The sequence below is a fragment of the Leuciscus leuciscus genome (genome assembly GCF_965113295.1).
Source record: "Leuciscus leuciscus genome assembly, chromosome: 20".
NCBI lineage: Eukaryota > Metazoa > Chordata > Actinopteri > Cypriniformes > Leuciscidae > Leuciscus > Leuciscus leuciscus.
This window is the reverse complement of record NC_138744.1, coordinates 13,455,201-13,479,496: the sequence shown is the minus strand read 5'-3', so window position 1 is coordinate 13,479,496 and position 24,296 is coordinate 13,455,201. Positions and strand designations below refer to the sequence as shown.

Below are 24,296 nucleotides of genomic sequence, written 5' to 3'. Positions count from 1 at the left end.
CCCCCCCCCCCCCCCCCCCCCAAAAAATCACTTGGCTTTCATAATTCAAATGTTTTGAAGACAAATTACTTATTTACTATTTTGTCATTTATTTCATTTAAGTAATATTTCTAGATTCTTATATTCCAAATAATTTGTATCACCCAGTCGGACTCTTGCACACATAAACATTCTTCCTCAAGCCATTTAGACGCATTGCTTTCTGGTTTATGGTCCTCGTTTTGAGAGTTTTTGGTGTAATTGATGCATTTTCGTGAGCCAAGCAGAGCTACAGCAGCTTTAATAAAGCATACATAAAATCAACCTGCTAACAGATCCGTAACATCACTCAGTTTGATTTTAGATCATTTTCCCAGCTTTTTCATTATACACGCAGAGTCTACATGGGAGGCATGGAGATTGAAACAGAATTGATTCTTTATCAAATATTATCTATGAGAAGCACTTTGCATTTCTATTATTTTGCATGCTTGAATGTTTACTTACTTTTTCTGCCTTTTTATTTGTTTCATAGTCAGTAAAGTGAAATGGTTCTAATGGCATAGAGTCTATCTCCAAATGATCTTAAGGTCGTGATTATAATGCACCACATTCATATAGAAGCTGACATTAATTTCTGACTGCAATCAAGATCTGTATCATTTTTAAATCATCTTTTAATTTCTTATATTCTCTTGAGAGTCTATATAAGTACCTGCTTGACACTTTAATTACTTACAACCAACTTGAGGCGATTCTCTCACTTATTTGATCTCAGATAGTCATTCCCATGAGCACTTAAAGGTGACACTTTTGAGAGTGCAGAGAGACTCTTAATAACTGCTCCTTTAACATTATCTCAGTTCAGTCGTGACAACTCTCGGAGAGATTGGCATGGTAATTGATATGGCAATGCTAATGTATTTTGTCTTGGCGGAATAGATCTGCTGCTGCTGCAGAGCAAGTACAAAGACTTGCTACTGCTGCCAATATATTTACAGACATTCTGCTGCTGCACAAATACATGAAATAACCCTGTAGCAGATCTATACAGGTGGAGCTGGGGAAGGTGGAGGGTTTCTGAAAGCACGCTGCAGACTGCTAACAGCAAACACTACCAGTATTTGAATGTTGAGTCACAGCTGATGCAGCAGCAACCAATCAGCTGCGCTATGTAGCTAATGTTGTGACTGCTAGGACCTTTCAGCCTGCGCCATCTAGGGTTTCATGACAGAATGTGGTATTTTTGAAGTGTTTGAACACATATTATAACAACAAATATTTACACATCATATAGGCTACTTTAAATTGGTTGATGATTATGATTGAACTTTTCTAACTTTAGTTAGTGTGTATTGTTGCTGTTTGAGCATAAACAACATCTGCAAAGTTACGACGCTCAAAGTTCAAAGCTAAGGGAGATCTTTTCTTTTATAGAAATTGCTTTTTAAGGATTACAACAAAGGACTGATAGGGACTACACGAGCTTCCTCCCGGGTTAGTGACATCACAAACCCTAAATGTACATAAACCCCGCCCCCGGGAACACGCAACAAAGGGAGAGAGACAGTGTTGAGAAGAGGAAGAGTTGTTGTAGTACAGCACATTTGTGAGTTTGCTCAAGCTGTCGCATCTGTCTTTTCACATGCAATACAGTATGTAACACAAATGTAATAGCATGTCACTCTGTAGGCATCTTACAACAGTTCCCACACTACCGATTTATAGGTTATCATGACAGAATATGCTAATCAATGACATGAAGATAGTTAACTCCACATCAGCTACATAAATTCATCAACTAACCATTCAGAAATGTCCTGTTGCATCCTACATGTTGTCACTTCTTCTTGAGTCTCTCCATCATTGTCTGACTCCGGTTTGAACATAAAAGGCAGGACAGTTTCTGACATTTTAGTGCGCGTCTGCAAGCTGCTAAGATGAATGAGCTGTTGTTGCTCCGCCCTCTGTGCCAGCTCACACACAAAATGATGCGTTTAGCTTGCCCTCAAAAGGGACAATTTTAACATGATTTTTTTGGTGTATTTTGAGCTAAAATGTCTCATACACACTCTGGGGACATCATAGACTTATTTTACATCTTGTAAAAAGGGGCATTATACCACCCCTGTAAACCCCATATAATACCCAGTGATTTCATTATACTAGAAGCACTAATGATATTAAAAACTTCATTGTTGATATTAAGAGGCACTGTTTTGGAAGGAAAGACTCAAGTTCGATTTCTGCTTAATGTTTTTCCTCTGATTCCCACTGCTGTGCTATATTCAGCACTCCATGATTAGTCCACATATGAGATTGTTTATTTATTTATTTCATTTTAGCACATATAAAAAAAAACAAAAAAAACATTAGCTTTATATTTTAATTAATCATTTATCATCAGTTTGCACTAAGATCATATGATACAAGAATGATACAATGGAACAATATTTATTCCTTAATACATAACAGTGTACATATGAGTTGTGTGTTATTGAATACATAGCCTATACATCAATATAGGCTACTCATTTATGAATTTGAATATGATTGTAGTGTATTGGTCATTCATCAACATATTGGGCAGCATTTATTTGCATATTTATTTAGACCAGACAAGACACTTTTAAAAATAATTAGATTCTTTAACATCCATGAAGAGCCTTTGGCATCCATGGAACCTTTCAAATGCAAAAGGTTCTTAAGATTATAAAAATGTTCTTCATACTAAGAAAAAAAATGGTTCTTTTAAGAACTGTTCACTGAAAGGTTATTCTATGGCACAAAAATTGTTTTCTGATGTCCATTCAAAAAAATTGTTTACAACCACAATGTTTCTTTTACAGTTTTAACAGATGTTTTTTTGTGGAAAATGCTATAGTAGATTTAAAGTCACACCAGATGTGTTGGATTGTCCAATCTGTGACCTTTCAGGTTCTGCGTCTGAGATACACAGTGATTGTTATTTAGCCTGTGTCCAGTTTCTTTTGGAAATTACTTCACCTAGACCAGGGAAACTTAGGTAAACATTTTATCCATCCTTTACGTAAAAATCCATAGCTGGGGTGACGAGCAGGTCTCAGTTCTGAACAGTCACATGAATCATGCAGCAGCTGCAGATGAGCTGCATCACCAGCAGTTTTCACGTTTCTAACCTGGGAGAAAGAATTGTGTGCATGTTCTGCATTGTTGAGACATTCCTCAAATCCATTTTCCTCGAAAAACAACGATTCCCTTCTGCGTACGCACGGACTTTCAGCAAGTGTCAGAAAGCCATACGGAGTGGTGATTTTGCTGAGGTGAGGTAAGGACATTGCTGCGCTGGTGGTCGGGTCTGACAGAACGTAAGTCTGGAGATCATCCATGAAGACCAGGTCGCGCTCCTCTGAGAACGGGCAGCAGCGCGCGAGTGCTCGGACTAATGATGATGGGTGCGTGGACCGAGGGAATGTGTGCCGCCGCCCGTGCCCGACTCCAGCCTTCTCCCTGCCGCATCCCTGCAGCCTAGCCGGGCACAGTGAGGGGATGGTGAACTCCGGTACACTTGCAGGTGTCACCACCATATTCCTAAGAGGCATCTGCCTCGTTGCGGCCGGTTGAATCTCCCGAGAACTTGACTGCCACGATTTTTCTCGCTTAGGAGGTGCAAAATCACGAACTGGTCGATTTCTGCCCATTGTTCACATATGGCATAACTTTCAGGGTAATTGTTTGTAAAGAATATTTTACGTTGAGACAAATATTTTTTCCCCTATCTGAGCTTTCTGGTTGTTGGTGGTATTTTCTCTGCAACTTTCCTAAAACTTTTAACAGCTTTTGTAAGTCTAGATGAAGTCTTGCTCTGCTGCAATGCAGAACAAAAACGAAAAACTCAAGTGGCAACTGAAGGTAAATATACAGTCCCAACTATAAATGACTCCTCCCAGTATGTTTTTTTTTTTAAGTAGGGAAGACTCATAGTGGAAGACTTAAAATGTTAAGTCTTCTCAGGGAACTCTCCTTCCACCCTAGTCATTCCACTCTTCTTTACATTCCTGTTATCTTTTTCGAAAGCATGTTCTCTTTTTAAGATCTGTTAAAAAATCTGAATTTATTTATTTATTTATTTATTTATTTTATTTTATTTGTATGGCTCTTTCACCTCCCTGGCTTTATTTATATACTTTTATTTGAATAATAATAATAATAATAATAATAATAATAATAATACGTTAAAAATATATATAATAGACTCCTAGTCTGGCTGCAGGAGTGCTCTATTTATTTATTTTACAAAGTATCACAAATTTAATATTATTTTGTTGCAAAACGCTATTTAAATTTTTTTTTGGTTTTAATAAATATATTTTAAAATATTGTTGACAGACTCGTGGTTTTGTACAGTGGCAGTCAGCGCTAATGAGGTGTGGGAACGGTTTTTCATCGCCTCTGTTTGTGAGGGAAGGAAATGACCGCAACACCCGCCGTTTGTTGTGAAGCGGCGGGCTAGTGTGTATAAATCTACCGATGGCTGCAAACATTTGTTCGTGGGTAAGATAGATTTTTACATTATGAAATGTGAACAGAAAAAATATCATCCTTGCGTGGCACAAATATAAACTATTTACGAGTGCCGTGTTTTGCTTAGGGGCGCAATGCTAACTTCAGTTAGCAAATAAGCTAGCAGCAGAAGATACAATCCTACAGATTCACTGTATTTATAATGTATTGCTCTGTGTTTCATACTAGTGAGCTGTCTAGGTAGGCGGCTCACTGGGTTTTGATACACAACCAGAAATAATGTTGTCCTGTTATAGTTTTCCTTATCTGACTGATAATTGTTTATATATATATATATATAATTGCTTGAATAGAGACCGTTAATCATGGTTAGCTGGAAGACATCAGTTTGGATCTTTTTCTTAACCTGTGATTTCAGGCTCAGAGATCGATTGAACATGGGGTGGAAACGCAAGTCGTCATCTCCAGAACTACAACTGAATCCTGCCAAAGCACCTAAGAGGGAATCTATCAGCAGATCTCCTTTCTCTCTCAAACTGTCTCCTAGTTCCTTGAGAAGGAAGGTCTCCACCCCCACTAAGACGAGGTCAATACAGACTCCAGTTCAATCCAATTGCCAGGAGCAGAACTCCAGCCCAGGTAATGCAGAAATTAGCAGTATTCCTTGAGGGAAGTTAGTAGCAGAACTTGATATTAGTTTTTTTTTTTCTGTGTGTGGGCAGACCATGGTGAGGATGATGCTGACAGTGTCCATGACTCCACTCCAGTTTCATCCCCCCTGCAGTCGGAGGAGGATGCAGAGCTGGATCTGGTCATCACTGCGGGTGAGTCAGCACATTTGGCCTTATTATTATCCACACTTGACTTTGTAATGTTACTTGTCAAGTCAAGGAGTTTTCCAAAAGTCTCATTGCTTGCCAATCCTTAGATGAGGACAGGTGTGAAGGAGAGGAGTGGCTGAAGAAACGAAATAGATTGAATGTAAAGAAAAGTGGAATGACTCGGGTGGAAGGAGAGTTCCCTGAGAAGAATGGAGAGATGGATACGTCTTCAGAAGAGCTGGAGGAAGAGGAGGAGAGTGAGGAAGAGTTGAGGAAGCTGGACAGAGATTTAACGCTCAAATCTAAAAAACTCAAGCTCTCCTCTGTCAACGTTCGTAACATCATTCATGTGAGTCTGACTTAAACAAGATGCAAGTTCCTTTAAGATTCTTTGCTTATGTGTTCTTGAAATTTTTAACAAATGCGGTCACATTACTTAATAGGGCTGGGACGATACACCTATCTCCCGATTTGATACTATCTCAATACTTGGGTGCCGATACGATATTTATTGCGATTTTTCTTTTAAGAATTGCTTATTCGATATTGCAAAATATTGAGCTTTTTTTTTTACACTAGACCATGTGGAAAAGCTAGATCATACACTTATACAGACTGTACATGATGTATAAGATGAGTCATATTTACAAAAACAATTCATCACATCTTCATACAGTAGTACATTCTCTTGAATAAATTATTCAATGACAAATCATTTTTTTAAGTCACTTGTCGCCACCTAGTGGCGAAACAATGTAATCGATAAATGCGTTATTTTAAGCGCCAAGTTTCTATCAAAAGCTGATTTACTCTATTTTGATCGCTATGGTGGACATCAGTATTTATATTTGAACTTTAAACTTTTATCCAAGTACTTCTATGATAATGTGAACTATTGTATCACATAAACAATGACACTATGAGAGTATGAGGTTGAAAAGACTGCTGTTTCATGACTACTCTCTCCGGGTCAGCGGCAGCGCCAACACAGATTTGAATGTTGCGATTATGATTTTGTCAAAGGTTTAATAGACAGACGAAATGGAAGAAGATTGCGTAGGTGTTTGAACCAAGATCACAGTCTTTTAAAGATGAATCGTGCAGCTCTATTGTCTTATCTCTCTCTCAGCATAAGTAGCGTGAGGGCTTTTCTGTGCATTCAGTCTCACGTCGCTTCCACGCGTCCACTTGACATTGCGACACGACACTTAACACTCATAGATAATGACACATTTCATCCTCTGTTGGAACAAAAGTGGCTAACTTCTGTCAGCCTCATAAATAAGCAAGGACAAAAATAAAGCAATTTAATTTGAATTAATATCGATTCTGTAATAAAAATAAAAATAAATCGATTTTAAAATCGTAATTTTTTTTTTTTAATCGCGATAGCTAGGTGAATCGATTTTTTTCTCCCAGCCCTATTACTAAATCACTATGATCTGAGCTTATTCTCTGAATCTTCAAGAAAATAATAATTGTAAGGAAACGCTACTATCAAATTGGTAGTAATTTGAAAATCAATTACAAACTATTTTTGTGTGTGTGTTTGACCTCAGGAGGTGATAACCAATGAGCATGTTGTGGCCATGATGAAAGCTGCTATAAGAGAGACACAAGATATGCCTATGTTTGTAAGTTCCTCCTTTATTTTACTCTTACAGTGGATGTCTATTTGAACATGATAATTTCAGTTGATTGTATTTATTTTCTGTATAATGTAGGAGCCTAAAATGACCCGTTCTAAGCTCAAAGAAGTTGTTGAGAAAGGGGTGGTGAGTGTTGTTTTTCTTATCAGGATGGTTTGAGAATTTTAGCTGTTTTATATGAGTGTTAAAATAATTGCTGATTTATTTAAATTTTTTATATATTTTAGGGGATGTGCAACTGGAACATCTCTCCAATAAAAAGGCCATGTGAGATTAAGGTATAAAATGGTTGTGATGTATCACCTGTGAGAGTTCGTATTGTTTTTTGGTTGATGTTCCTTGCTATTTGGACTCTTTTCTTAGCCACCCCAGTTTGTGGACATTCCCCTGCAAGAGGAGGAGGACTCCTCTGATGAAGAGTATTGTCCTGATGAAGATGAGGAAGATGAAACAGCTGAGGAGGTGCATATACCACACTTGACATTTTTACATATATTATTCAAATACTATGGTACAAAATGTTAGGGTTTTGACTAAAAAGATTTATATTTCAAATAAATTCGGTTCTTATGCACTGTTCAAAAAAAAATTTAAACAACCATATAACAAATGTTACTGCACTTTCTAAAACTTTCTAGAACCGTTTAGAACTTTCTGGAATTTTCTAGAACTGTTTTTCTACAACAATCCAAATCTTGTTATACATATGCATAGGAGAGGGACAGAGAGAGAGAGCTTTATGAGTAAACAACTCAAGTGAATAATTTCTATGGAAGTCAAAATGATGGAAGAATGAATTGAAATTTGAACATTTCTACTGAAACAAATATCAATAAGTATCAAGTTGAGTCATTTGCTCATAAAGCTCCCTCTCTCTCTGTCCCTCTTTCCTATATATATATATGTGTGTGTGTATAGGAGAGAAACAGAGTTCAGTCCTAGAAAGTTCTGATTCCAATTTTGCACTTAAGTTAAGTTCACACTGTAAGACTGTTTTGTAAAGTTAATAATAAAATGAACAACAAAGTAACACTTAAAAAGGGGCAGGTCTATTATTTTGCATTTACACTCCAAGACTTAATGCACAGATCAATTGATATATAGTATCAGATTGTTTTGTACCATCTTTTGCTATTGCTATTGTTATCACTGTCAATCAGATTCAATTGCGCATTTAAATGCTTTTGCAATATAACATTTTTCTCTCAGACATTTTTGGAGAGTGATGTGGAGAGCACGGCCTCCTCACCACGTGGCAGCAGACGTTCTTCCTCTCATACACCCTCCCATTGTGATGATGCCAGTAACAGCCCCAGACTGGTACCTCACACAGTATTATGATCACATACACATATTTCATTCTTTCTGCACATTTTTCAAGGTTTTAAGTCTCTTCGTCTCTCTTTGTCCCCCTCCATCTCTATCACAGAAGCCCAGGCTCTCCAGGCACTTGAGTGTTGAGGCAGTGCCTATGGGTCCCCCTGCCCCACCTCCTCAGTCCTGTGGCCCCTCACGATCCCTCAGGGCCCCTGACCCCTTCATTGAGAAACTCCATGCTGTGGATAAAGAACTTGAACTCAGTCCTGTCTGCATGGAGCCTTACCAGGTACTGCATCACATACACACAAACAAATCTCTCTGCCTACTATATATGGTTCTCTCTAAATTCAGTGTGTCTGTCTGTTGAAGGCTCTGAGCAATGGCAGTGGAGGGGAGCCGAATGGCAGTCTGGTAGCCTGTCGTACTCGGTCAAAGCGTCCGCTGAGGGACGTCCCTCTGGATCAGCTGGAGGCAGAGCTCCGTGCACCAGACATCACACCAGATATGTACGATAATGTCTCCACACCGGAGGACCGTGAATGGACCCAATGGCTGCAGGGACTCATGACCTCTCACCTGGACAATGATGGTCAGTGTGTAATGTAGAGCTGTGACGGTGGCAGTTTTTTACCACCACGGTGGTAATGGACCAACTACCGGCGGTGGCGTGGTGGTTGGGAGTTGTTGTGATAAAAAAATGTAAAAAGTATGTATGCACACACACCTCAATTAAATACATTTTGAAATAAAAAATTATAATACACGAGGCTCAAACATCCATTTCGTAACATACATGTGTGTACATAACATACATGCATACATTTGAGCACTTCCGTCAATTAAACAACACACTAAAGCCTGTAAAGCTTTGAAATTAATATCAGTAAATAATGGTAGCTTAAAAAACATAATAAAGTTGAATAATTACAAAACATTCGTTTAATATTTCCACACAAAGATGCGTGATATAGCCTACGCCTATCGCTCTGAGATGGATGTGGGACACGAGCCGTAAAGAGAACATCTCTTTTCTAATATCTTCATGTTTTCTACTTGTTGTAAAAGGTCTGAAGAGCGAATTTTATCTTCCACAAGGGCAAGACATTTAGGTTGTGTTTGATTTTGCACTGCCAGAGAAAGCGAAACTAAAATCACCCGCGTGTGAGAAACGTGCTTTACAAATAAACTTGACGCGCCTTACCAAGTATAATAATAAGCACAAACGATGTTAAAAAGAATTTGATGTGCAACTAAAAAGGTAGGCTATCTGTCCTACAGCGTTGTTCTACTTTACCACAGTAAAGAATGTGAATATAATAGGCCTTATTAAAAGCAAACCAAAGGAAGAAACGTTTATAATCCCCTGCAAAAATGGGTGAGACGTGAGTGAAGATTTGGGAAAAGAAACTTAAATTCGCTGAAAATCGCAAAATAGAATACAAAGCAGACAAAGCTTAAATTTATGGACTCACGCACAACTCTCTCATTCGACCATATTTCCACCTATTATGTCTTTTGTAAACAAAGCTTTGTGGTTCACTCTTGTCATTATATTAATGTAAAACAGCATTCACATTCAAAAAAATGTGTTTTGGCGTACCGCCACCGGTGCTACTCAGCCACTGCGGCGGTGCAGTTGTCAAGTTTACCGGCACAGCCCTACTGTAATGCACACTTCTGCAAGGATAAGTTAAATGGTTCAAAGTATCAGGCAGCACAACTGTTTTCAACATTTATCATAATAACAAAATTTCTTGAGCACCAAATCAGAATATTAGAATGAATTTTAGAGCAATCATGTGACACTGAAGACTGGAGTAATGGCTGATGGAAATTCAGATTTGACTTAATCATAGGATTAAATTACATTTTAAAATACATAACATTGAATTCGAAAAGTTACTTTAAATTGTAATAATATTTCACATATAACTGTTTTTACTGTATTTTTTTATTAAAATAAATGCAGTCTTGCAGAACATAAGAGACTTTCAAAAACATCAAAAAAATCTTACCCCAAACTGTTGATATTATTTGGGGCTGTTTTTGACTTCTATCATTTGTTTTCTGGCCTTGGCTGAACCAATGAACCCGCAAATGTAATCATGTCTTTTAAACAAATCACTATCATGCCCGTTGCACTCAGACAGATGCTGTCAAAGCACTTTTCTTAAATGTTGAAATGGTTTTCTCTGTGTGACTAGTTTAATGTGTGTGCGCGTCAGCGATTAAGTACCTACCTCTGTTTTTTTCCACCCATGTTTTTCTTCCCCTGACCTTTTCCCCAAGTCCTTTTCAGCATCACTGCTCTGTGTGTGTTCTCACTCGTGAAAAATACAGTTCTTCTGATGATTCTCTCTCTGTATTTTAGAAGAGGCTGATGAAGATGACGACCCTGAATATAACTTTTTAGATGATCTAGATGAGCCAGATTTGGAGGATTATCGAAATGATCGTGCTGTTCGAATCACAAGTGGGTTTTTATACGAGTTTTAGATTGAATAAACCCCTCAGTTTAAAGTGTTTGCTTTTAGTAATTTTTTCTCTCTCTCTCTTGCAGAGAAGGAAGTCAATGAGCTCATGGAAGAGCTGTTTGAGACGGTAAAAGGACTTAACACTAACAGGAATATAAACTAAAGCCAGTCATTCCTCACTCATTTTCTCTACTCTTCTCCAGTTCCATGATGAGTTGGCAGCCAATGAACAAGACGAGGAAGGTCATGAAGAAGATGAGGAACGTGATGAGGAGGCCAATGACACTCCACAATTTAATGTTCCTCAAGCCATTAGGTAACACACACAAGCACACACCACCTAGTCCGAGGCTCAACAATAAGGATTTTTTTCCTACTTCCCCGGTCATGTCAGTAGATTTCTGTGGCCTTTTCACATTTCAACTGGCCCAAATAAACAATTTTATATTTATAACTATATATTCTATATAAGTTTATAACTATATAATTCTATACTATAATGTGTGTGTTTATGTCCTTTTTGCGATAAAGAAAACTAAATGCATTCGCTTTCTAACATAAAATAAAACTGTATTTCTAACAGTACAAAGCAAGGGGACATGTTAAAACACCCTCAAGATGCGTCCTCCCTATGGGACAGAGCAGCAGAGGAGTGCTGTATCTGTTTGGGTAGGGAGGTAGAGAAATACTCTAATGTGTCTGATTGTTTCGCTGTTGACCCGGGACAAAGTATGGACACTGCGGAGCTACATGTACACATTCAGTATAGACTGAACACATGCACACAAATTGCATCCCCCACTGCTGAGTGCTGTACAGGTGCAGGTCTATACGTCACTGTGAACGTGCTGAAAAGATTTCACTGTATGCCTGTGCTACGTGCAGAATCCAGGCACAGAGGCTTTAAATAGAGCTCATTTACTGGAACAGATAACCGCTACATGCACGTTCGCGCACACACAAACAAACCTCTGACATCTACTCAAAGGGCTTCCCTTAAAACATGTGGCCCTTTTTCTGATGTATAACAGTCATCAGCAGTCCTGTCTGAGCCCTTATTTAAAACCCGTCACATCAGGCTTGTCACCTCTTTGTTCTTTAAGGATACGTGTAATTAACTTTGTTACGGAAATAGTATAGTGTCAATCAGCACAAAACTGTCAAGAGATGGACATGTCACACAGTGTTACAGCTTATTATTTGCCTAGTGAAGGGGTCATTACAGCTTGCACTGTGTGAATGTGACTTCCGTGCGTCACTGTGTTCTGGGTACAGACAGAGATGTGGCTGATGTTTTTTTTTTTAAATGTTAACGAGGTACATTGACGTCTGTGCTGTCTCTTCCACACTGTGAGTGTGTGTGTATAAATGCCAAGGACTTGTGCCTGTTAACTAGGCTACAGAGAGTATAAGACACTTGGTCTACTTAATTAGTAACCGTAACTTAACGATGATTTTACTAAACATTATGTCACTAGATCAGAGGAACATAAGCATCAGCATTTTTGCATTTTAATGAAAATATACAAAATAATTATATTGCCTATTGATAATGCTGTTTTTATTATACCATTAATATGTATGCAACTGTCAATTTCCCATTTTCATTTAGGTCTAACTCCATTTGGTGTGGAATGCCGATTTTTCTAGATTCCGTAAATTCCTAGTTGATAACTCCCACACACACTTTTTCAGTTTCTCTTGGAAAAACATTACAATATGGAATTAAACTGGTTTGCTAATTGTTTATTTATTTATTATTAAAGTCTGGATGATTAAGCTGATAAATGTCATCTTATAGCAGATAACCAATAAATGGCTTATATTAAAATTCTATTCTGTTTTGTCTAAATTGTATTACATGCTAAAAGTGAATGTAGGCATCACAACATAATGCATGGAATAGAAAATGGCTATTCATTTTGAAATTTGATTAGTTAGTATTCAGTGACTACAAATGTTTTTAAAATGGATACATTGAGGATACAAATTAGCATATACATTGAGGATACAAATTAGCATATACATTGAGGATACAATTAGCATATACAATTTAATATCCAATGTTGCCTCATATGGTAAATTAAAAGAAATCTTTAATAATAAATAAGGTACTGATATGTCATATATCACTAGTTTCAAATTATGACAATTTAAATTATGTCTCATCAAGATGGCATATTTGCTTTGCAATAATTAGTGCTTCTAGTACACATTTTAAAACATCCCTCACTCTCTTCAGATTCAGTATGTTTCAGTTTGTCTGTCATCAGGTTTGAGGAGCCACTGGCTCACATGTTGACAGCATGCAGGCGGACCGTTAGAGAGCAGCTGGATGCTTTGCAGCAGCGACGGGAGAACCAGGTTCGGACCACCCAGCATGCACCTGGGCCTGGCTTGGTTCTTTTGCAGCCCAGCTGTCCTCTGGTGGTCACATCTCCTCAGAGAATACAGCTGCAGCAGCAAATACAGCAAGTAAGAGACTGTTTTAAACACCACCTTATACACTAAACGCACTTAATTTACCCTGAAAGGGTTACCTGGTCACACGGATCTAATCTTTTACCACAGAGCTGTTTGTTGAATGTGATTCATGTAATGCACTGGCAAAACATCTTTTCAAAGTTCTTGTTTTATGCTAATATGATTAAAATTTGATGTCCAGCATGTCCAGTTACTGACACAGGTCAATATGCTGTGCAACCCAGTGGAGGCGCTACAGAGTGAAGCTCAAACCACCAAACATTTCCTGGTAAGAAAATTGGGGATTAAACACGTCAGTTTCTTTAAGGCTTTAAGAAAAGACTGATGAATGAACATGGTTCAAAAGTGACCAATGTAAAGGAAAAGTGCTTTGCATGGTTGAAAAGCCTGTTGCTTCTCCTGTGTGATAAACCTAGATTGTTTCAATCTTAAAGTGAAGAAATAATTCTGTTCTGCTTTTGTTGTTTGACTAATTATTTTTTATAACTAGGAAAATTACAAGAAAATCTGTATTATTGCAATAAGTACAAATGTATTTTCTTCTACTCCCCCCTTTCCTGCTTGCTTTCCTTTGTGTATTAAAATGTCATTTTCCCCTACCCTGGAAATCCAGAGTTCTCGCGAGAGCACAAATTGAATTTGCTCAGCGAGTTTACTCTGGCGTCGAGTAATGATGCTCATTAAATATGCCCTTGTATCCGAGCTGCACCAATCACATCGGGTTATCTGATATAGGCAGGCCAGAGGCGAGCTAAACAGATGGAGACGGCGCTGTGATGTCGAAGTCATTAGTAAACATTGCAAGATGGCTATGGATGAACACCAGTTGTTTGAAACGGCTTTGGCCGCTACAATGAACGAGTTAGACTTGGCTTTTTATCTAAAAGAGGAACAGAAGACGGCTGTCGAATCGTTCCTTTGCAAGAAGGACGTTTTTGCTGTTTTGCCGACCGAATACGGCAAGAGTCTAATCTACCAGTTAGCTGATGGTAGCTAAAGTATGGGGCTTATTGTTGTGATTGGTCGTAGTGTTATCCAATTGCGTGCAGTGAAATTTTCAAATGCATGCTCGGTGCCGCTAGCCTGGTTAAAACCAGACCCTTCTCAGTTGAAACTGAGTGTAGGGTCTGGCGAAGCTATGTAGACAAATCATTTCCAAAGGGGCGTCACCAACCAACGTAGCTCAAATTCCTCTGAGCGCAATTGGATAGTCATAAAACCAATCAGATCGATGAAGGAGATGACGTATGCTTCGAGTGTTGTTCTTTGCTCCGGTTTTAACGAAAACGGTAAGTTTAAATCGCTCAAAACAGACGCGATAACTGATTCGTTTATATACTGTCTATGATTCGAACGAGTGATGTTCCACGGTGGCATCCATCTTTGTAATGAAATCTCCTTCAGCGTCGCTGCGCTGTCATCATCATGTAAATCCCTCCCCAAACGTTTCTGATTGGTGCCGCGATTTCGGCGGCACAGAAATGAGTTTGAATGGGCTCTTCTCCAGACTATCCTGGAGAGAGAATTAAAATTCGCCGGAAGTAGTCTGGGTTTTCCCAGGCTAGGTGCCGCCCCTCGAGCTGGGCAATTTTCATTACTCGATGCCGGACCCTTGATCTTTCAGATTTGGGTCTGGATTTCCAAGCTAATTTTCCCCCTCCTTTATCCCTAAATGCCATTTTACCCTTATCTTGTTTAAAAATATATTTTTTACAGATAAGAAAGAGGAGATTTAACACTTTTTACGCAGCATTTTAGAAGCCACAGATCTAGGGAAAACAAAAAAAAATTATATACATAGCTTTATGCCAAAATGTTGTCCAGAATGTTACATTTTATTTTTGTATATCTCAAAATCAAAGAAATTGAGTCAGTGAATTTTAGTACTTTTTCAACAAAAAGGATAATTATAGTGACATTACAATGATACTACAAACTGTTTCCTGTCCTGTGTATTTTAGTACTTTTTCAACAAAAAAGATAATTATAGTGACATTACAATGATACTACAAACTGTTTCCTGTCCTGTGTTGGTAGGGGGAGTTGCTGTCATTTGCTGAGCGGGCTGAGGAGGGGAGGTCAGCAGTTAATCCTGGTTTTAGAAGCATGTTTAGGGTGTGTAACTTGCAGTCCTCCCTCAAGCTGCTGGAGGAGTTAAAACAATGTCCGTCTCCTCTGTATCTTCCTCCCAAACCCCTTCGCCGTCACTCAGGTCAGGCATCTCATAATGAATTCATATGATGCAATAAATCAAGTGAAGAGCACATGCATGGATGTGTGTGTATATATCTGATGGCAGTATGTTTTTTGTGTTTCTGTAGTTTTTTCGTACCCATTGCTCCCAGCTGGTCTTGCATGGTTGTTCGCCACACGCTCTGTGTTTCTGTACCCAGAGCTTCTACCACAGTGCAGTCTGGATCCAGTCCTGCATCGCACACGCAGCAAACATTATTACACCAAAGGAGAAGACGGGTACAAATGGCTCTGACTGTCTATTCCATATAGTTTCAGTCATGGGAATGAATGTTTTATAGAAATGTTTTTTATTCAGCCTTTTAACAGTCTGTGAATGTAGTGGGGCATTTACATGCATATGTCATCCTTGCCATGGAAAATTTAAGCAATTACTAAAGAACCACTTTTAATTAGTTAATTTAGATCTATATTTTGCTGTATAGTGGTGCTATAAATCCATATTTAAGGAAATTGCATTGCTTATATATAGTCATACAAGTACTTAAAAAAAAGTGAGAATTAAAGAGAAAACTTAATGTGGGAAAGAAATATACATTCTCTGAATTTCACAGGGTATACTAATACCTGTTAACGTCTGTTTCTAAGGTGGAAATAAGTACCTTTTTTTAGAAGTTACAGTTCACCTTTTGACTGCAAATGTCAAATTCATAATGCAATTGGTCCGTGAAGGAAGAAACGTCAATATGGGCTTTTTGCAGTTTAGTGTATCAAAACAAGCACCTCATTCAGTCTGCACAACTGACACCAGCTAGCAAACACTTGAAGAAGCAGTGAGCCATACCTTCACCCAGTTTACCCTCTGCCTCTCTCTCTTCCCCTGCTCCCACCTCTCTATAGACTGATAGTATTGGGGTTAAATCACTTCGCTCAAACAGAGTTCCCATACCACCTGATGAGCCGCTACCTGATCCGCCCCAAGCTTCAAGAGCAGCTGCGTGCACGTGTGAAGGAAATGGCGTCCGCCAAAGCCCCACACAACATAATCAAGGTAATTCGTCGATCATCTATTGGTTCATCTGCCCATCTTCATATACACTGGTATTTGTGGTGGTGCACATTTGCTCCCCAGTTTCCTCAATTAATTTCTACACTTTCTGAAGCCGAAAATTTAAATCATAATATTCTGTCATGTTTAATGTGGGTTCAAGTTTATTATGACAATCTAATGTTGTATGTCTCAGTTTTACTGCCAGAATGGTGTGGTTCCTCCTTTGCCGGTGATGTGCAGACCTGTGGTACCTGGAGAGGAGGGCCCTCCTGTGGAGAGAGAGCAGGACATTATGCCAATCTGGCTGAAGGTATTACAACCCCGTAGACCAGTGGTTCTCAACCTCCCCCCCAGGCCACCTGGAAGTTTACCTTAGTTCAGAGCAACTACCCTAGACTTTTTCACTAAAACCTATTGAAGAGAAATTCTACATTAAAAAGAAAAAAATCTATCTGATATCAAGTACAATCCTAATGGTTTAAAATGTGCCTTTACAGAAAAGCTTGCCATACATCCATAGGGGAGTTTTTCAGAGCAGTTTACAGGTGACCTCCACCACCAAATCTCTTACCCTGTCCTTCCCAAAAGGAACACGCTACCCACAATTCCTCCCTAAAGGTGTTTCTCTTCGTCTACATCCAAGTGTAAGTCGCCCTCCACAGCCCAAATCTCAGCGTCTGTTCGGTTTTGCCCGCCCTACTCTCACACCATTGGCGAAAGCTCCTCCGTGTCCCACAGGTGCAGGAAATGCACTATCCAATGTCTCCACACCGCTTCCAGCACATGGTGTAATATTATTGGCCCAAACACCTAGCACTCCTATAAATGGGGTGTTCCCATTGGGTCAGCCCTTTTTGACTCCTGCACATGGGACCACCCCACTGAGCGCATCTTATCCTATTAATTTCCAGTATGTTACTCCAGAATTGGGGGCTGGTAATCCGACACACCCTTCTGCCAACTTGCCCCCCACTGTAGTTCAGATACCCCAAGGTGACATGCCTCTACATAGTACTGGGACAGTCAGGACGTGTGGCATGCAGCAGATGTCCGATAAGCACAAGAAACGGACCATGCCTAGAAAACTTGCTCCTTTGAAACCAGCCCCCCAGGCCGTGGAAAACGCCTCAAGTCCCTATTTTGGAAAGACGACACAGAGGTCAGAATGTGACTTTTTGCAAACCATGAAGGACATCACACCTTCTCACTATAGTGTTCAAAATGGTCAAAGGACTGTTTTTTCTCCTGTGACATCACCAGCAGCAGACAGTTCTCAGTTTGTACTGGTTCAGACCATTTCACCTACTGGAGTTCCTCAGTTCCTACTTTTGCCCCAAGACCCATTCATTCTGAACCAACCTGCTCCACTTCATGCTGAAGCTGCACCAGGGAGTTTATCCCAGCAGACTGCCTGTTCTGACATTCCTGCTGGCTCCATGGTACTAAAGAACACAGAGAGGACTGAGGTGCCTTTAAACATCATAACACCATCCACAGAAGATAAAGAAAGAAAGGAAGAGGGTGAGGAAATGACTGGAGACAGATGGGAAGAGGAAATGGCTGGTGCCCTGTTTGGTAGTCCTCTCCTGGCACTCTCAGAGTCCTCTTGCAGCCCCGACTCCAGTTTGACCAGCATGGATGCAAGCACGGACAGTGATGCTGAAGCCTCCGTGAGGGTGAAGACGGATACTGGAGATTGTCCTCCTGTCCGGTCGGGCTCTGGCAGTCAGGAAACACTCGGAGTGCACAAACACAGCACTGGAGATGGGAAGGAGCAACAGTCCAGTGGGGGAGAGAAACAGAGCAGTGGGAATGAGGATGTTGGACAGGCCAAAGAGAGGGAGAGTGGGGGAGATGGAGAGCGTGATGAAGATAAAGAAGGAGAGAAGAACGGTGATGGAGAAGATGGCAGAAAAAGAGATGGGGGTGGAAGTGGCGATAAAGGAAGAGAAGAGAAGGATGGAGACGGAGAAAAAGATGGAGATGGAGAGCGGGATGAGGAAGAGGAGGATTTTGATGACCTCACGCAGGATGAAGATGAGGAGGAAGTGATGTCTTCGGCATCAGAGGAATCTGTACTGTCTGTTCCAGAACTTCAGGTTTGTTTGTTTTTAGGAAATGTTACACAAAAAAATTGCAAATGAATCTGTTTATGATATTTAAAATATTAGGAACACGCCGACCAGTTTTAAAAATTTGAATATTTTTTCATGTTATGGCATAGGTTTTAGATTTTGATGTTAAAAGTCTCAAAGATATTGAAATTCGATGTTATTGTCTAAATAAATTAAGAACAAAACACTAAAACTAAAGTCAATAATTTTTAATGATACAAGGGAATTTAGGCATCACAGCATTATAATGTGCAGTATGAAAAAAATTTGTATTCTCATTTTGAGATTTGCAAGATTACATTTAACAGTTATTAAATTTGTGTTTTTAGTGATTGAGTTTTAGATGATCGCAAAGATAATTGAAATGTAAAAATAGATTAAATGAGCATGCACCATTATATTATATACAGCTGATAGCAATAAATAAAATAAAAATCTAATATCAACTGTTATCCGATATGTGTATTTATTTTAACAAAACTAGTTTTATTAAATTGTTCCTGCTGTGTTCCCTCGGTAGGAGACAATGGAAAAGTTGACCTGGTTGGCATCAGAGAGGAGACTGTGCAGAGAGGGAGACTCTGAGGAGGACAACTCGCCCACATCCCCAACATCCCCCACCTCCCCAAACTCTCAAAACTCCCCTGCTTCCCAGAATTCGCAGGAGGAGAACTCCGAGGATGAGGATGATGGGACGATAAAGGGTGATGAGATGGAAGTAGGGGAGGGAGAAGGCGAAAAGCTTCCTGAGGGAGAAGCGCCACTGGGCGACGACCCCCCACAGATCACCGGGAGAGGAGGAGGCCGTGGAAGAGGTCAATACAATTGTTAACACCTGATTATGTTGTTTTGAGTGATGTCAAGTTAAAATGAGCCTACTGTCCTGGTTGGTTTTCCAATATGAAATGTTTCACTGGATATAGTTTACTTACTTTTACAGGCCGCGGTCGCCCACCCCCTCGTAGTCTGAAGCGTAGTCGACGTCAGGAACGAGGTAGTAAAGATGCCTCAAAGCTGCTGCTATTGTATGATGACCACATTTTGGACAACGATCCATTGAGAGAGAGCAAAGACATGGCTTTTGCCCAGGCTTATCTCAACAGGGTCAGACCACTTGTATCTTTGACGCACTAGTATCTCCTTTACACCAATGATTAGAGAAACACTGTCATCTTTTTCCATTTCTTGTGCTGTTATAGGTGCGTGAGGTCTTGCAAGACATCCCTGGTAAGGTGGAGGAGTTTTTAGGACTGCTTTATGAGTTTGACCAGTCAGGAGAGAGCCGCAGTGTTGTAGAGCTGTTCTCCCAGCTGAAACTTCTCCTCAAAGATTGGCCTGAGCTCCTCAAGGACTTTGCAGCTTTCCTTTTACCAGAACAAGCGCTGGAGTGTGGACTGGTACTTACAATCAATTTATTGACAAAAAAAAAAAATGTTCCCGGCAAATAACTATTCATTTGATAAATGTCAGTGCTAAAAAGAGAACAAAACTTTATTTATATCTCCCAACCTCTCTCTCCCATCCCCAGTTTGAGGAGCAGCAGGCCTTTGAGAGGAGTCGTCGGTTCCTGCGTCAGTTGGAGATCAGCTTTGGGGAGAATCCTTCTCATTACCAGAAGATAGTGAGAGCTCTGCAGAGTGGAAGTCCTCTCAGTCCTGCTGGTGTTGAAGAGGTATGGATAGATGGATTGATGACTAAATTGAAAGGTTTTCTGCAGTCAGAAAGATGTTATTTTTTATTTAATTTATTTTCAGCAAGGATGCATTAAACTGATCAAAAGTGACCGTAAAACATTTGTAACGTTATTTATATTTCAAGTAAATGCTATTCTTTTTTTGAAACTTTGTATTCGTCAAAGATTCCTGAAAAAAATCCTTGAGATGCTTCTTTCAGAAACCAAAAAATCCTACCAACCCCAAACTTTTCAGCAGTTGTTAACATTAAAGTGCCCCATTCTGGTTTGTCGAATATTACCTTTATGCAGTGTGTAATATAGCTGTTTGTGAATGTAAAATGGCTGAAATTTTTTAAAGATCAGTGCATGACAAATAAAGTTATTGTCTCCTAAAAGAAAGGATAGAGTCTGAACTGCTGAAATCATCAGCAATCTCAGTCTCACTTCCTTTTCATACTTACTTAACAATACCAAATTTGCATAATGACAGCTTATGGTTTTCATTGGCTGCCAGCGAACGTCTTCTTTGACACTTCCTCAAACACTGAAGTTGTAGCTGAGTGCGGTGCGGAATTGTAAAAAAGGAAAGGCTAAGTGAAAGTGGACAGTCAGCGGTTTATGCAAAAGAGACCTCTTTAGGGTGATAGGAGACCATACTGTGAAATTATCCCGCTTATGCGGCTACTTACCACGCAAGTAAATGAATGAACATCAAATATAAATTACATTTTATTACCTCAAGATGATTATCAGTACCTGCTTGAGCTGTCTGTAATCAGTTGTAGTGGTTGTCGTGAAATAACAGAATTGAACATTGAACAGAGCATGGTTCTGCACTAAGTATAGACAAGTTTGTGAAAGGACTGACAGTGCCAGGTAAACGTAAAGCAGATGAATCTACTTCAAACATCATAACTGCCATAACAGTGTCTACACCAGACGAGAAAGCGCAATGTGATGCAAAAAAAGTTTGGGAACCACTGTTTATTGTCCAGACTTGTCATCTAAAATCCCTTTACTTCTGCTTTTGTAACTCAGCTCAAAGCACAGATGGTCACCCTCCTTAAGGGCCACACACACCTACAGGGAGAATTCTGGATGTTTTTTGATGAGATGCGTCCACCTCCAGCACGTCCTGGCCAGTTTGAAGAGGCAGTTTGGCCAGAGGACATGGGCACTGGGACAGATGGAGAGGCAGGGATGAGTGTGGACTCTAGAGGAGGTGTATGGGGAGGGTTTGAGGAGGTCACACTCCCTGATCTAGAGGAGGATGAAGAGTCGCACAAGGTTCGACAGATCAGCAGCAGGAGCAAGAGGAGGAAAGAAATGCACACGCATGACAACTACAAGGTGTCTTCATGTTGTACATCCTAGTGAATTCACAGTTGTTTTTCCCATTCTTGTTTAGTTGTTAATCTCGTGCTTTTGTTCAGGACTGTGATTGGCCTGAGAAAGATTGCTCCTGTCCCTGTCATGACTCCAGCCATGATGCCAAACATCGCAGGCATAAGAGAAAGGGATGCTTGCGTTGTCATAGCAACAAGGTGCTCGCTTTATTTGCGTGTTTGCTATAACATATCTTAAAATGTGTAATTGCCACCCTTATTATTAAGGAGACTGTTTCCTCATATTTTATTTTCTCACATTGAGTTATACAACTACGGTTGTTTTTTTGGTTAACAGGCCACTAATGGCTCAAAGGTGCTGAAAAGTCGAGATTCTGTGTTTCCGTCTGCTGATGCGCAATCTGAAAGGGGAGGGGAAGAAAAGGAAGAGGAAAAAGGACAAGGGGAGGATGGAGAGGCAGAGAAAGAGGTTAAAGATGAGACTGGCAGTGGAGAAAACAGTCCACATCATGGTAAAGTCTTTTCAAATGCTTAATTATTACAATTTACAAAAAAAATAATTTACACAAGTTTTTACGCAATTTCATGTATTCCTACAGAGCCTCTAAAGATACTTTTTATTACTACATTTACTTTAATTATTACTTATAATTTACACTACTGTTAAAAATGTTGGGGTCAGTAAAAAAATTATGATTTTATAAAGCATTAAATTGGTCACAAGTTACAGTAAAGACAATTATAATGCTACAAAATAATTTCCATTTTAAATAAATCTTTCCAATCAAATAATCATGGTTTCCACAAAAATAAGCAGCACAACTGTTTTCAAAATTGATAAGAAATTATTCTTGAGCACCAAATCATATTAGAATGATTTCTGAAGGAGTAATGATGCTGAATATTCTGCTTTGCCAACACAGGAATAAATGACATTTTAAAATAAAATAAAATAAGTTCTTGTTGTATTTTTTATCAAATAAATATAGCCTTAGTGAGCATAAGAGACTTCTTTTAAAAAAGATCTTACTGACTAAACTTTTGAATGGCACTGTACATGTTCACGGTACTTTTTATATTTTCTAATATTTACATTAATATTTGTTTAAATGCAGGAGTGTTCATTCACATATTAGTTGGTATTGGTGTTGTTACAATTCTAAAATATGTCATTTAAATTACTGGATCTAATTTGTACTGACAGTTCAACTGAAACTACATTCTGTACCTGCTCCTGCAGAAGGTGATGGGCCTGTGTGGGAGGGAGGAGAGAGACCCCCTTCCCCCATCCCAGAGGAGCAAAAAATACAGAATGAAGAAGGCAACGAGAAAAACGATGAGGATAAGCATAAGCATCACACGTCTCCACAGAAGCACAGTAGGGATGTAGATGATGAATTAGAAGAGAGAGATGCCACTCAGCAGAGCACACTGAGCCCGGCCTTAGACACACCTGTGTGTGCCAAAAACATCTCCCTCACTCCCAGTGGAGAGAGGGTCATTCTCTGGACCAGGTGAGCAAAGCCACACATCATGATCTGTTTTTGAGCATCGTTTAATGGTGCTTGTGTTTTACATGGCCCTCTTATCGTGTGGTTCATAGAGAGGCTGATCGAGTGATCCTTACTGCCTGTCAGCAGCAAGGAGCCAATCAGAGCACCTTTCAGTCCGTGGCAGAGCAGCTTGGAAACAAAACAGCCAGTGAGGTACCAGGATTATAAAGTTACAGATCCATTTCCACTGCTCTGACTTTTGATCCTTGAAAAGCAATTTTAGCATTCCTTTCTGTGCCTTTTTCAACATCACTGTCTCTGCAGGTTTCAAGGAGATTTCGGGACCTGATGCGTCTCTTCCATACGTCAGCTTGTCAGGCCAGCTCAGAGGACGAGGCTGCTGAGCAGCAATCTGCCACTGATGAGGAGCAGGATTGAGACTTTCCTTCATCCATATTAACTGTTGTCTTTGTGCAATAAAACACCGATACAGTTCTTCTAGTTGGAGCCTAGTCATGCACAGAAACCCCATGTTGTGTACTAATACCAGCCAAAGACGTATTTTAAGCATGGTGACAAAGGTTCTGAAGGTCTATCTGTAACGTATGAAGTATTAAATCCATTAAATATGAAGATGTTATCAGACATATGCTAAACACACAAAACCAACTCAACATTATTACTGAAGAATTGTAGCACAAAACCAGCTCAGGTTCTGATATGGCCTGATTATTGTATAACCATTGGTGGGCCTTCCTGAGCACAAAATGAAACATTTGATTAGTCAAAAGAAAACAAATTTTCATTGTAAAGCACTAACCAGCAGATTCTCACCAACATTGTTTTTGACAGATTGACTGTATATTCTGTGAATATATGAACAAATGGATGTACAGTATTTTTATATAAGAGTGGTTTTGTTCTTTTTATTTTGCTTCAGATGTTTTGAGAAAGATGCACAAAGTTGTAGGAAATCTGGCAGACAAATAATAAAATGACTATTTATACCAGGCTTTGTGTGAGACAGAATTATTTGTGTGTGTGTGTGTGTGTGTGTGTGTGAGATCCTGCTGGAAAATGAAGTCAGCATCTCCATAAAGCTTGTCTGCTGAAGGAAGCATGAAGTGCTCTGAAAATGTCCTGGTAGACGGCTGCGTTGAGTGGACAGCACAGTGGACCAACACGAGCCGATGA

General features: G+C 39.5%; 1 protein-coding gene across 3 annotated transcripts; it reads left to right on the top strand.

Annotated features, from left to right (window-relative positions):
* Nucleotides 1–4,375: 4,375 nt before the first annotated feature.
* Nucleotides 4,376–24,114, top strand: gon4lb (gon-4 like b). Of its 3 annotated transcripts, none has more exons than XM_082149163.1 (31): nt 4,376–4,512; nt 4,901–5,121; nt 5,205–5,306; nt 5,411–5,652; nt 6,863–6,937; nt 7,031–7,078; nt 7,180–7,230; nt 7,316–7,414; nt 8,162–8,272; nt 8,382–8,558; nt 8,642–8,861; nt 10,644–10,745; nt 10,833–10,873; nt 10,950–11,062; nt 13,020–13,221; nt 13,412–13,498; nt 15,268–15,442; nt 15,552–15,702; nt 16,324–16,474; nt 16,668–16,784; nt 16,972–18,573; nt 19,109–19,403; nt 19,529–19,692; nt 19,788–19,985; nt 20,117–20,260; nt 21,302–21,613; nt 21,697–21,807; nt 21,947–22,121; nt 22,814–23,123; nt 23,213–23,315; nt 23,427–24,114. In XM_082149163.1, exons 2-31 carry the CDS (start codon nt 4,920–4,922, stop codon nt 23,538–23,540), a joined length of 5,994 nt encoding a protein of 1,997 aa, XP_082005289.1. In that variant the 5' UTR covers nt 4,376–4,512; nt 4,901–4,919; the 3' UTR covers nt 23,541–24,114. The 3 variants fall into 3 exon arrangements, with proteins under 3 accessions (XP_082005289.1, XP_082005290.1, XP_082005288.1); XM_082149164.1 differs by having other exon boundaries at nt 7,028–7,078; nt 22,850–23,123; XM_082149162.1 differs by having other exon boundaries at nt 7,028–7,078.
* The last annotated feature ends 182 nt before the right edge of the window (nt 24,115–24,296 follow it).

What these genes read in the sequence shown, in the direction of transcription:
- gon4lb (XM_082149162.1), top strand. Translation starts at nt 4,920, where the DNA reads ATGGGGTGGAAACGCAAGTCGTCATCTCCAGAACTACAACTGAATCCT. An exon ending in TACACCAAAGGAGAAGACGG is followed by an intron (nt 15,703 to 16,323) that starts GTACAAATGGCT and finishes ACCTCTCTATAG; the next exon opens with ACTGATAGTATTGGGGTTAA. An exon ending in CCCCACACAACATAATCAAG is followed by an intron (nt 16,475 to 16,667) that starts GTAATTCGTCGA and finishes TGTATGTCTCAG; the next exon opens with TTTTACTGCCAGAATGGTGT.